At 35.3% G+C, this 12,969-nt stretch overlaps 1 protein-coding gene across 27 annotated transcripts in view; it reads right to left on the reverse strand.

Annotated features, from left to right (window-relative positions):
- PHF21A (PHD finger protein 21A) overlaps positions 1-12,969 on the reverse strand; it is a 192,580-nt gene that overhangs the window by 139,233 nt on the left and 40,378 nt on the right. For 19 of the 27 annotated variants that reach the window (XM_070804147.1, XM_070804152.1, XM_070804141.1 and 16 more), the window contains 2 exons: positions 11,877-11,909; positions 9,682-9,768 (listed from right to left, as the gene is read on the reverse strand). In XM_070804147.1, the coding sequence (XP_070660248.1) occupies positions 9,682-9,768; positions 11,877-11,909 (120 nt within the window). Of the gene's footprint in view, positions 1-9,681; positions 9,769-11,876; positions 11,910-12,504; positions 12,560-12,969 lie in introns of all 27 variants that reach the window. The other 8 variants (XM_070804155.1, XM_070804154.1, XM_070804149.1 and 5 more) reach the window with 3 other exon arrangements.

Below are 12,969 nucleotides of genomic sequence, written 5' to 3' on the forward strand. Positions count from 1 at the left end.
CAGTTAAGCACCTCATAATATGCATATATAGCTCCTGTATATTACTTGCTAATTGCACCCTGATTTATTTATAGTTACTTTCAGTTTTTCTTGCATGGGTATTTCTGAACTACAATGCCCTGAATATTAGCTTACTGGGTCAAAGGGCAGATGGTGACTCCAGGTTTGCACTAAGCAAAGAAGATGAGAAAGAACATTCCAGGTCAAATAAAAACAGAGCATATCCAAGAAAATTTAAGTACGCGGCGAGTACTCTGTGTATTAAAGTACGCTGAGGAAAAGGTATGCATAAGTTCAGTAGAGAGGCAGCCATGGGTGAGATTATGAGGGGTTTCTGAGCCATCATAAGGCGTTTGGACTTTTTCCTAGAGTACAAGAGAAGGTCAGCTACTGACTGAAGGATCTCTAGCAGGAAAGCAACATTCAAGGGTTTGACTTTAGATCAGCCTGAAAATAGTGAAAAGGCTGAATCAAAAAACATAGTAACTGGATGCAATGTAATACCATGGAAAGGGCACTAGGAAGGTACTGAAAAGGGGGTAGGAATATTGAGGAGCCTGAATAAACAGGACTTTGTAATCATGGATGAGACAGAGAAAGAACTTCATAATTATTTCCAAGTTTCTGCTTGGCTACTGGAGGAATAGGGCATCATTAACCACAAAGGGAAAGGAGGAGAAGTAGGATGAGATAGTTGGATGGCCTTACCAATGCAATGGACATAAGTTTGAGCAAACTCTGGGAGGTGGTAAAGGACAGGGAAGCCTGGTGTGCTGCAGTCCATAGGGTCACAGAGTTGGACACAACTTAGTGACTGAACAACAACAACAAGTTGAAGAGGGGTGGATACCGAGATCTGTTTGGAGAATAGAGCTTTGGGACATCCAGTAGGAAGAAGCTGAAAATACGTATCTGTCTGGAGGTCAGGAAAGAGAGGAGAAGACAAATAAACATTTGGAGGTCAGTGGCATTCAGTAGTGGTTTAAGGTAGGATATCACCCACCGGGGAAAAAATAGGAAAAGATGAAAAGCATAAAATACCATGGAATATTAGTTTTTAAAGGGAAGACTGAGGAAGAACTGTTTGAGAAAGAAACTGAGCAAGTGCATTCAAAGATGTAAAAGGAGACCAGGAAACGAAGGTTCTTGGTTCTGTGAAGAAGACTGAAGAACGCCATCATTAATATGAAATACTACTTACTTCAAGTAAGAAGAAGTGTGAAAAATTTCCTTTAGATTTGGCAATTATGTTACCAGAAGTTTCAGTGAGCTCAATAAAGTAGAATGAAAATGGAAACTGTAGTGGGGCTGACAAGGACCACAAGGCTATAAAAAAGTAATATAAAAAGAGCCTGAGTTGAATAATATTTCATGGTTTAATAAGTTTAATAACAAAGGAATGGGAAGGAGAGAAAGACAAGACAATAGCAGAAAGAAATTAAGCAACAAAGGAAGGAATTTTGTTGTTGTTTAAAAGAATGCGAGACACGTAAGCATGTTTTATAAAGTCGGGGGAAAAAACGTAAAGAGGACTTGGAGAAAGTACAAGACAAAGAGGTATGTGACGTAGCAACACTGCAGAAGAGACTGTTTCTAGATACACTGCATTCCTAGATAGCTGGACCCAGGCTCATTTACTAGTTTATGCTACTTCACCTCATAAAAGTTTTCCTTTCCTGCAACTAAGATAAAGCTGCTCTGAACTGGAACACAGGTTAATAATGTCAGTGTTCTTTTTTAAAATATATTGAGTGCTTTTAAAGAATTAAGTAGGAAACAATACTGAGAATATTTTTCCCCAAAAAAGGGGGAATTAAACTATATGAATGGAAATCTCCTTTTAATGGTAAAACACCTTAGTACGGACATCCGACATATCGGGCCACCCTACTAGACTACTAGCTTCTTGAAAGCATAATGAATTACTACATTAAAAAATGCTTGCTACAAATCTGCCATGCTACCCTTGAGGGGTATAAACATGAGAAGACATACTCCCTGTCCTGGAGAAACTTACAAATATATAATTACAATACAATGTAATAAGTACAAATAAGAGAAGCAGGCACAAACACCAAGGGTACACAGAGGATGGATATTTAACTCCTCCTGGAGAGTGGACAAAAGTCAAGCGAACCTTTTGAGGATCTTTGTTTAAACTGGGTCTTCAGAGGATAAGCAGAAATTTACCAGGCAAAGAGGAAAGAGAATTCCAGCTGTAGAAAACAGCATGTGCAAATGCTGTTGGGGAGACCAAAAGTATTGAGAGAACCCATGAATAAAGGTGAAAACAGAAAACTTACAGGGTATGTATGTACGGCAGGAAAGGACTGAAGACAGGAGATCAAGAATGAGTTATCAAAGGTGTCAGGAAAAATGAGCCTGCATTTTTTTAGCTCATGACCAGTCATAGGTAAGGAACACTGTGAAGTTTTCATCCTCAGCATTTCCCATGGGCCTAGGACCATGCCTTTCACCACAGAAAACTTTCAATAATGGGTATGGAATAAACAGATGAGTCAGAAACTTAGAATGACAAAGAAATTTGAAGGGAAAAAAAAAAAAAAACACAGATCCTAGGGAGAAGGGAATAAATTAGAAGGAACTGATTATTTAACTTTAGACAGGATTAAAATTTTCATCTGATTTTTTTTCTTTTTAATTTTATTTTTAAACTTTACAATATTGTATTAGTTTTGCCAAATATCAAAATGAATCCGCCACAGGTATACCTGTGTTCATCTGATTTTTTTAAGTCACTGCATTTACAAGTACCAAAAATAAATGATTAGGATGACCTGAGAAGAAGATAACTCAGAAGCAGATGGCTGCACTCGGTACAAGTCACCAAACTTACCTGATTTTCCTCCACCGTATTCAGGTAAAATGTTCTACAATAACATGGCATAGTATTATTAAAATACGAGTTCCTTCAACAAGCTTTTCTATCTTAAAGAAATAATCAAATCATTGACCAGTAGGTTGCAACTTCTGGCTAAAGAGACAACCGAACTCTGAGAATAAAGATGAAAAAGAACCAGGAGACAATGCAGCACTGGGAACCACAGCCACATCACAAGCATACGACCTCCTATGCTTTAGAAACTTGATGTTCTTGTCCTGTATTTCTGAGCCCTTCATTCATCTCATCTTCGCTGAATACAAGCCAAAAGGATTTCACCAGGAAAAATTTGAAATAATACACTTCCTGTATTTGAAGCAAGGGAGAAAGAACCAATGTACACAAGAGGCAGTAAAACCAACAAATAGTTGGACTAATGGTTTCACATAAATATTTAACAAGAGGGATGAACTAGTTAAATCGTAAGAACTCCTAAACTCTGGATGAAGATGAGGTCAGATTCCCATCATAATTCAAGGATCTTCAAGAAAACAATCTTAAATTCTAATATGACATGTCAATCACATTAGTTTGGATATGGATGAGACAGGGTGACTTTTTATGGTTACTGGTATCAGAGGCTAGAGACAGTCATGTGTCAGGTTACCAATATGAGACTGCAAGAAGCAATTTACTTACATGACTCCAAGGCAATGAAGCTTAAAGGCAATGTAATTATTGTGCCTAATGTCCTATTTCAAAAAATATTTGATAGATAAAGGTTCACAGAATAATTTAAGAATATAATTTACTAAATAAAACTGAACGAATAGTACAGTGATCTGGATTCTAGTCTTGAAACTGATACAATTAATTATATAAGTCACAAATAGTCCATGTCCCAGTTTATGTATTATGATGATGTACTCATGACTGAGTTAAATGTGAAATGTTCTAAGCTCCTTTAAAAAGTAGTACTTTACTTATAAGATGAGGGCATTACATATGAGATGAAGTAGACCAGCATGACTGAAGCTAACACTTTCCATTTAAACAGAACTTACCTTCAAAACTACTCAGTGTACTCAATAGATATATGTTCATTAACTCTTAAAAGGCATTATTCAAACATTCCATAAAAAATGAACTAGACATATTATTTGACAGCTCAAAAATCCCCCAACAAGTCCATCACAGAGTAAAGAACAGAATCAGACTCTGCATCCCCTCCCCGACTCCCCACCCAGCCCACTGTTCACGTCACCCACCTAGCTTAAATTCTGTTGTTCTATGCGTCAGAAACATAGTTAGTTATGGCAGGACAGAGATTTCTCTCCCAAAGGCCTCAGAATTCACTTTACTACAATATGTTCAAATTTTAAATGAGAATGGTTTCATGAACAGCAACTATTTATTAAACCCTCAGAAAAGTATTTCATCTTGTATTAGGTTAAGTAATCTGTGAGGAAAAGAGACTATGATTTTTACACACAGAGTCAGCGGCAAATACCAAAGACTATGAAGGAGTCTACCTCTCTTAAAAGGATTAAGAAAATTAGTGGAAAGAGTGAAAGACAAAATGGTACCCTGAACAGTGGTCACTTATTTGATTTTTACCCACCAAAAAAAAAAAAAAAAGAAAGAGTGAAAGAAAAACCAAAGGTAATTTTATGGAATACTATGTAATATGTGTACCAGGGACAAATGGCATGAAAAATATATTTTCAGATAAGCATCAGATACATATTACTCCATCTTCAAAATCAACACAGTGCTTTCCCCCACCCTGCCTCCTCTCAAGGTATCTCTTAGGGAGAACTTGGTACTCTCACAAATACTGTTAATCTGATTAGCCTTTCCTGGAGGCTATTTAGAAATAAGTTGGTGTTGTTTAATATTTTAAAAGCTTTTTATACACTTTGACCAACAGTGGTAGATGGATTATTGCTCTCAACTCTTCATAGTTTGTCATAAAATTATACATTCACACCCTTTGTCATATAATTTTGCAAGGTATGACCACACGATTTATTTTGGTGATTTGTTTTGACAATGCCAGCAGAGGCTTAAAATGTATTTTGGTAGCCTGGCTTGTGTCTTACACTCCAGTGATAAACCATGACACGGGTATGCCCCAGGTAGCTGCTGCCCCCTCATGACTGGCCTCAGAACAAATAAACTTAGAGGAGTCTAACCCAACTGACAGCCTGAGGCAAGCCAACTAACCCACAGACTGAAGTAGATGTCCCCGGTCAAGCCAGCATAGATCAGGAGGATCAATAGACCCAGTGTGAAACTTAGTGTTGTAATTTAATGAAACACTGGTTTGTTATGCAGAACTGTTATGGCAATAGCTGACCAATACACCCAAAAACCTCACACCTGAGAATGTATCCTGAGGCAATTAGAACAGATTCACATATAAGGGTATTTATCATAACAACATTTATAAATAACAAAACACAAAATATCATCAAATAATAGAGTGAATAGTTATGATCAAACCAGACTATTAAATATTTGAAGCTATTAAAAGTTTCATTCTTAAGGAACACTCAAAAATGCATGAAAATGTTCATAGTATTTTAAGCTTAAAAAATATAAAAAGCAAGATGCACCATTTAAAAAAATATCTACAAGTACAGAAAAAGATCAGGTAGGTAAAATAATTCACTTAAGAAATATAAATGCCTTTCTGTGCTAAATATTATTTTATGCTAAATATTATGCTAAATACTATACTTGGAATAAAGAGGTAAGTATGCTCCCTGACTTCTTGAAACAGTCTAGTGAGGACAACAGGTATTAAAAACAATAACCATATATATGTAATTACAAATTTTGATAAACTATTGTGGCAAAAATTGCTAATTATCCCCGGTATTTATTTCCCTCTTCTTGCTCAGTACCAGAGTCCCTGAATTTTATCTGCCCATGGCCATCTGGAATAGACTATACTTCCCAGCTTTCCCTGCTCCTAGTGGGGGCCATGTGATCAAGTTCTGACCAATGGGATCTAACTGGAAGTGAGACATGAAACTTCCAGTAAACATCCTTAAAAATAAAGGGCTTGTTTTCCCCCTTTTTGCCAGATGGAGCAGCTATTTTGGATTATGATGTGGAAGCTTCACGCTGAGGATGGCAGAGCAACAGAATAGGAGGAGCTTGGGTTTCCTGGCACTGTGGAACCACTATCACCAGCCTTACTATCCCCACAGAGCTTTCACATGAGACAGACAAAATTCTACCTTGTTTACGCCATTTTCATTTTGGGTTTTCAATCATTCACAGCTAAACCCTAATCCTAAGTGGCATACCTATGCAGGAAAATTGAAGGGTGTGATGAGAGATTATAACAGAAACTGTTGGTTTTGACAGGAAGAAAGGGTTTCAGAGACCGGTCCTCTGAGGAAGTAACTTTTAAACTGCAACCTATCTGATGCCTGGCCAGGAGAGCACCAGGGGAAGGGAGACGAGGTGGCAAACCCCTCAAGCCAAGTAGTTTCAAAGATGAAAACCTCAACTGCAATAAGCATAAGCAACAAACTCTGGGATGCAAGACTGCTTCTATTGTAACAATGAATGAATTAGAATGAAAGCAGAGCGTTAAAGCAGCTAAGTGCATTGGCTCCAATATTAGAATCTCCACTATGACAAGTAAAAGACCACATATGCATGTCAAAAATGAAAGGGGAGGGGTGCAGAATGAAAACGAATCCTGTTAAAGAAACTAATAGCTGCTTCCACACTTCAATATTTCTAGTGTTTAAAATAGTTGGATTCTCTGATTAGAGTGGTTCATATACCATAAGGAGAATGTCATTAGATTTTTAAAGGCTAACTATCCTTGGAAAATATAAGACTTTGGTGTTAAAATTTTTTTTAATAATATTTTCTTGTGTATTTCTGATTTTAAAAAAGAAATATATTTATTGTGGAGAATGCAGCAAATATACCTAAGAATATAAAGAAAAAATAAAGTACCTGTAAATCATCGCTTACCAACAACATTTTATACTGACAGTTTTTTATACACACTTATATGCCTATCTACATGTATACACACAATACACACAAATGGGATTGTTAACGCCTATGAAGTTGCGTGTGTTTTTTCACTTACTTATCATAAGTGCATCCCTGTATCATTAAAATGTTTCTGAAATCATGATTTTAACTATATTACATATAATTTATTTAGCCAATCAAGTCTGGGCTAAAACTGACTTTAAACTGTTAACCACAAATTAAAGTCCTGTGGGTCAAGAAGAGACTCCAAAAATGGCCATGGGGAGTTTCTATTCAGAAATCTCAAATCACAATTTGAAAGCACTGGTACTATCTAACTAAGAATTCACTGAAATTCACTGAATTTTAGCCATGAAGAATGCTTAATAAAGACTATATTTTCCCAAATGGAGTGCATTAATTTGTAATTGGTCTTGAGAAAGAAATAAAATAAGTACCAAAGATTGAGGTAGCAATAACAAATAAGAACTAATAAGTGCCTAATGTATGAATTAGTGACTAACTGCAATGTTTTATTTTTTTAATAAAGCAAAATAAGAGAACATATGCATTTATTACTTCTATAATTAAATTTTCAAGTGGGTTTAAAAAAATGAATATGGAAAAATGCATATAGAAAAAGAATGGAAACCTATGACAAAGGGTTAATAACCATTAATTTTGGAATATGACATTCTTTGAACTTTTGTTTTTAAATTTCACAACCAATAAATTAATATTAAATTAAAATATTAAGTCATGTGAGTGAGGTAATTCAGATTTCAGTTATTAAAGTGGAAGGAATATCAGTAAGTTTTGCCAGAGGCTAAGTGGATCTTTCGAGAAGGAAAAACAAAAAGCTGAGTACACAGCATTAGGAGTTTGCTCTAAAATAAAACTATTTTAAACAAAATATCATAAGTCTGAGGAAGGGCTAGCTTTTGAACTTCATAGCTGTGCTTCCTTCAAGTACTATCCTACCTAAAAAATGACAGAGTTTCTGTTCTATCAAAAATGTTGTTCCAATAGTTAAACAAACATTTTAGAAACGGCAAGATTGCATTTTAATTTCTTACACTGGTTTTCTTTACTTGGTAAACCAGGTTTTCCTGATGCTACACCCATTTTTAAACTTCTAGTTTCTAATACCAAACTTAGTTCAGAAGACAGAGTTTGCCACTTGATAAAACATCTCACTAAACATAAATGGTTGCAATGTTCTATTAAGTGAGGTCTCTAGCAGAAAAAAAATGAGAAAGTTACAGAAAAAAAAACAAATCTTTACATCAGTTCTCACAATGATTTCAAATAAATGTAAATTTTTTACAATCATCCCATTTTCCCCAAATGTAGCCCTAGGTTGTCTTAACTTTGTGACAGCATCCCCCATCTCCTACTCCACTAATCAGTTCTCACCTTCTTTCCCTGATAGAACACGTGAGTTTTTCAGCAAAAATGACTCATTCACTGGCATCTTGTCAAAAAAAAAAAAAACCCTGAAACTTTAAGAAGGCTCAGCGCTAAAAGAATTCCAAAACTAGAACATTTCACTAACACACATCATTGTAACTTCAGAGAATTGAATCACTTTCAGAGTCAACTACATCTAATGAATGCTGTTTATATTTTTCCTTACAAATTGGTCTCCACCATGCTACTATGTACTCAAAATTTTAGTTTGGCAATTCCTTAATCTAAAATACCTCTTGTCTCTGAAGAAGACAAGACAGAGGAATGTAGAAGCATTAGAATAAGAGGTGGGGGAAGCAATTGTTCATGCAGCTTGGAAAAAGATTCTATTCTGAAACATTAATGACTCACATTTATTCCACACAGTTCTCAAAATGTATTTCTCCCATTAGTTAAATGAATACACAATACAATACATAATATAAATGCAATCAGAAATCTCCAGGAATAAATTACTCTCATTGCTATTATTTCACTAAATAAAAGTTTAAAAAATATAACACAAAAATCAATTATTGAGAACTATATAACTGAAAATCTTCAATAAGCATGAACTATCAATTGAAAGTCACCTTATCGTTTTGGTTCACACATTCACCTACTCCAAAACCGAGCCTTTTAACCAGAGGGAGAATGGTGGGGAAGGAACAAGAAAACAAATGCTCTGTCAGATTACCACAGACGTTTACTTATACTCTGTCAATTGTCACACTCCACCTGGTGGCAGGAGCTGCCTGAACTGGTGAAGTGGAGCTCATTATACAAGAAATTCCAAAGAACACTTGCTAGATGTACTTGGGGAAGAAAGCAAGATGTTCTTTTTTTTTTTTTTTTTTTGGTCCTACACAGAATATATCTAACAAGCCTCCACCAAAGTTTTTTTTCACATAATAGTAGGTCAGTATCTAATAAAGATTAACATAAAGGAATGACAATAATCAGAATGGGAGACCTACTTAAACCATTCTCTCCACGGTAAGTTAAATGTCATCTCAAGCCTTTAATACAGGTAACAAGGCACATCCAGCAACTTTAAGATTCTCTGTCACACACTCTCACTAACATGCTTTGCCCCCATCTTCTATGGGTAAACTATGGAGTTTAATTAACACAGTCAACAGCAGCCTGCCACACGGCTGTTAGATATTTGCCACTAACATATACTCATGGGATACTCTAGAGACTGATTTCAACTGAAAATAAAAATAGATAAACAGAGCTCAAAAAAAATTAAAACTGAGTCTGGCTGCCCACACTTACTTTCACACATGAGGAAAAATAGCAGTTCTCCTAGAAGCCTCGAGCAGACATATCTTTAGAACACAATGTTAAAAATATGCCCCCCCTCCTTTTTCCCCTACCTGTTTCTCACTCAAAGCTGTGATTTTGGCTTGGAGTTCATGAAGCTGTTTCTTTAAATCAGCATTCTGATTGGAAAGAAAAAATATCTGTGAGGAAGATATTTCATTTGTTAACAGGATAGTAGCAAGGAGACTTTATGCATACTGTATTACAAATGATGAAGCAACCTTAAAGCATTTAGCCCATCATATTTGTCATGCATTAAACTGTAGTCATGTTACCACCACCTAGCGCATAGATCCTAAATGTAGGCTGCTAACACAAGGACAGGGGTAAATTCCTTTGTGATTATTTCAAATTAAAAGATATTTTATATTTTAGCATTTTGTAGTGTAATAGTACTCCTTTCTACTAAAATAGCTATTCTTCATAAATAACAGCTGACAGAAACCCTAAAGTTCCACTCATCAGACAAAAGCAAAAAAACAGAATTTATAAGGATGAACAAACTGGATGCTTAATAGCATTATCAATAAAAAGAGGTTTTTCTCTGCTTGCCCTCTCCCTTATTTAGTAGAGTACATTTGTTATTTTAGCCTAGATTTGAAAAGCTGTCAGTGCTGCAACTGCCTTAACACTACATCACTCAAATTAACATACTGACTACCAGGGCAACTTCTCAGTTCTAAAATGTTAGGAATCAAAAAAGAATACTATTTTAAATGAGATACACTGAGCATGCTTGCCTTTTACTCACGTGGGAGAAAAATCCAAAATTAAAGTTTTCAAAAGCTTAATGTAACAAGATAGCCTACTTACTAGCTGACTGAATACCACCCCAAAAAGAGACTACTTTTCCTCTTTCGTTTCTCATGCAATTCTTTCGATTCGCTCTGCCTGATCTCCTGACGGGGCCGCAGCATGCATCCTCCCTTCGTGTTTGCTCCACGAGGTCTTCTTTGTGACAAGGCCTCTCTAATGAGATCACTCACAAGACTGTCCAGCAACTCTCTGCCCCCTCAGATTCTCCACATTAAGATTGCTCTGTTATATAACTGCCAGCTATGTCAGAAACGCTACAGTTTTCTAATAATATTTCAGTTGCTGATAATATAGGTTACCATATTAAATATAAAAGAATCTATTCATTGATCTACTGCTACTTGGTTCCCTAAACCTAATTTAAATTATAGTGTATTTTTAAAAATTAAAATGGAGAAACTTCTCAAAGAAGTTGGGCTGTCAAACAGGAGTTAAGTGGCTATCAATGCCAACTCAGAATCAATGTATTGTGTTAAAAATACAATAGTTAAGCTACTAGGGGCTAAATCTGTAGAAATGAATACTATGTCCCACTTTCAAAAATCAATCTGCCTCAGCACCATTCTTTAATCCAAGAATCTATTTTACTTAACTTTACAATGAGGCATGTATGGTATGTTTAACAAGCTAAAAAAAAAAAAAATGTGTGTGGGTCTAGGTGTTCTGTGAAGAGATTATGAGTAAACAAATGCAAGGGAGAAATCTTGAGAATGTCTGATACTTTGACCCCATACTTATGGCCCACTATCTAATTGCTGCCAAAGAGACATTGCCTGAACAATAAATATATTAACAGTAATTAAAGACAAGGTAAGTTTTTAGGAAAATTTCTCTTCAGGGATAGAGAATAAAATACCTGAGCCAAAAATTCCTATGAGACATTAAAGAAAAGGTAATACTTGATGGATTACTATATTAACATAAGGTTCTTTAAAACCTTCCTTAAGGGCTCTTTCAAAAAGAATTTTTTAATGCTTTTTAAAAATTATTCTAAAATTCTACTCTAAACAGTGAGATTAAGCATTTAAATGCTCTATACTATAAACTATAAGAAAGTAAAAAATGGTTCTGGGCTATGTTCAATAATTTTGAGAAAGCCTCATAAACTGATTTCAAGTAAGCGGGCTTGTGGAAATGAAATTTAAGCTAAGTATTTAATATACATATTAACTCTCAATTTTTTCCCAAAATACTCAAAGCAATTAACTTAAAAGCAAGATAACAGTAACAAAGATGAAATAATAGCTATTTTATAACAGAATGACTGGATTTTTCTTAATTCTTAAAACATGAAGACAAATGTGCTAAAAAAAAAAACTGCTATAGAGATGAAATAGTTTTTAAAACCTAAGTAACATCTATATTTTAGTATTTTACAGTAACTTTATCTTAAATTGTTTTAAAAATTAAATGAATAAAAGTAGTATTTTACCTGCGGATCCTGCTTCATTTGAGCAACCAGTTTCTGATAATAAAAAGAGAAAAAGAGCCATCAGTCTTACATACTAACTCACTGTCACTAAGCAGGCTTGGCCCCCAAAATCTAAAGTTTTAAGTCCACACACACATACACACAAACACACAAAACAAGCAACACCATAAACAGAACAGACCAAAAGCTTCTGTGATCCATGTAAAAGATTAATGAAACACTCTCCTAATAATTAAAAAAAACAAAACAAAACAAAGTATTGCTTTATATTTGAAATAAAGAGCTTCCTGTTTTTAAACAAATCTGGAGATGGGATGGGGGAAAGGAGCTTTTAAAAGACAATTAAACTAACCGAATGCTTCAAAAGTCAAATGTCCCTTGAAAATGTCATTTTGTCTCGAGTCCCAAATAAGGCCTGGGAAGAAGCTGCTCTCATACAAAAACAGACCCATTTGTATACAGCAAACAGACTTGGCAAGTCAGTTGGTTTGGTTCACAGAAGGAGCCTAGTGTCAGATGTGACTCTGCCACTGTCCTCTCTGTCAGGGAGGGGAGGTACCCAGTGGAGCCATGATGCTAGTACTTGAGAGCGAGGAAGTGAAGAACAGTAATGCAAAATTCGACCTACCTGGGGTTCCTGGGTGAAGAGAGTTCTACCAGAATACTGAATGGAAAGACCTTAACTAAGGAAAACGTTAAGTCCAAAAAATGAAAAAGGAAAATGGATGTCGACTGACCTACCCAACTTCTAAAAGCATCACTGCCCAAAGGTTAACAATAACCATGGAGAGAAGAAACTGAAGCATAAAGGAATATGAGAAGACTGATTCCTGTAAGTATCTGAGAATAAGCTGTTCTCCAAGTGATTTTTTCATGTAACTGAAAAATCTATGTATCACTTTGGGTGACAAGACACATTTAAAGTTTTAAGTCATAAAATAAAAACTTTCTAAAATATATACTTATCCACCTTATTAAGTAAAAAAAAAAAGTCAGCATTTAATGATATTTAATGATAGAGGCATGATTACATCAATACACTATTCTGCAAACAATACAATAAGGTCCTTAAATAAAGACCCCAAATTGCTAT

Source organism: Bos indicus, chromosome 15 (genome assembly GCF_029378745.1).
Source record: "Bos indicus isolate NIAB-ARS_2022 breed Sahiwal x Tharparkar chromosome 15, NIAB-ARS_B.indTharparkar_mat_pri_1.0, whole genome shotgun sequence".
Lineage (NCBI taxonomy): Eukaryota > Metazoa > Chordata > Mammalia > Artiodactyla > Bovidae > Bos > Bos indicus.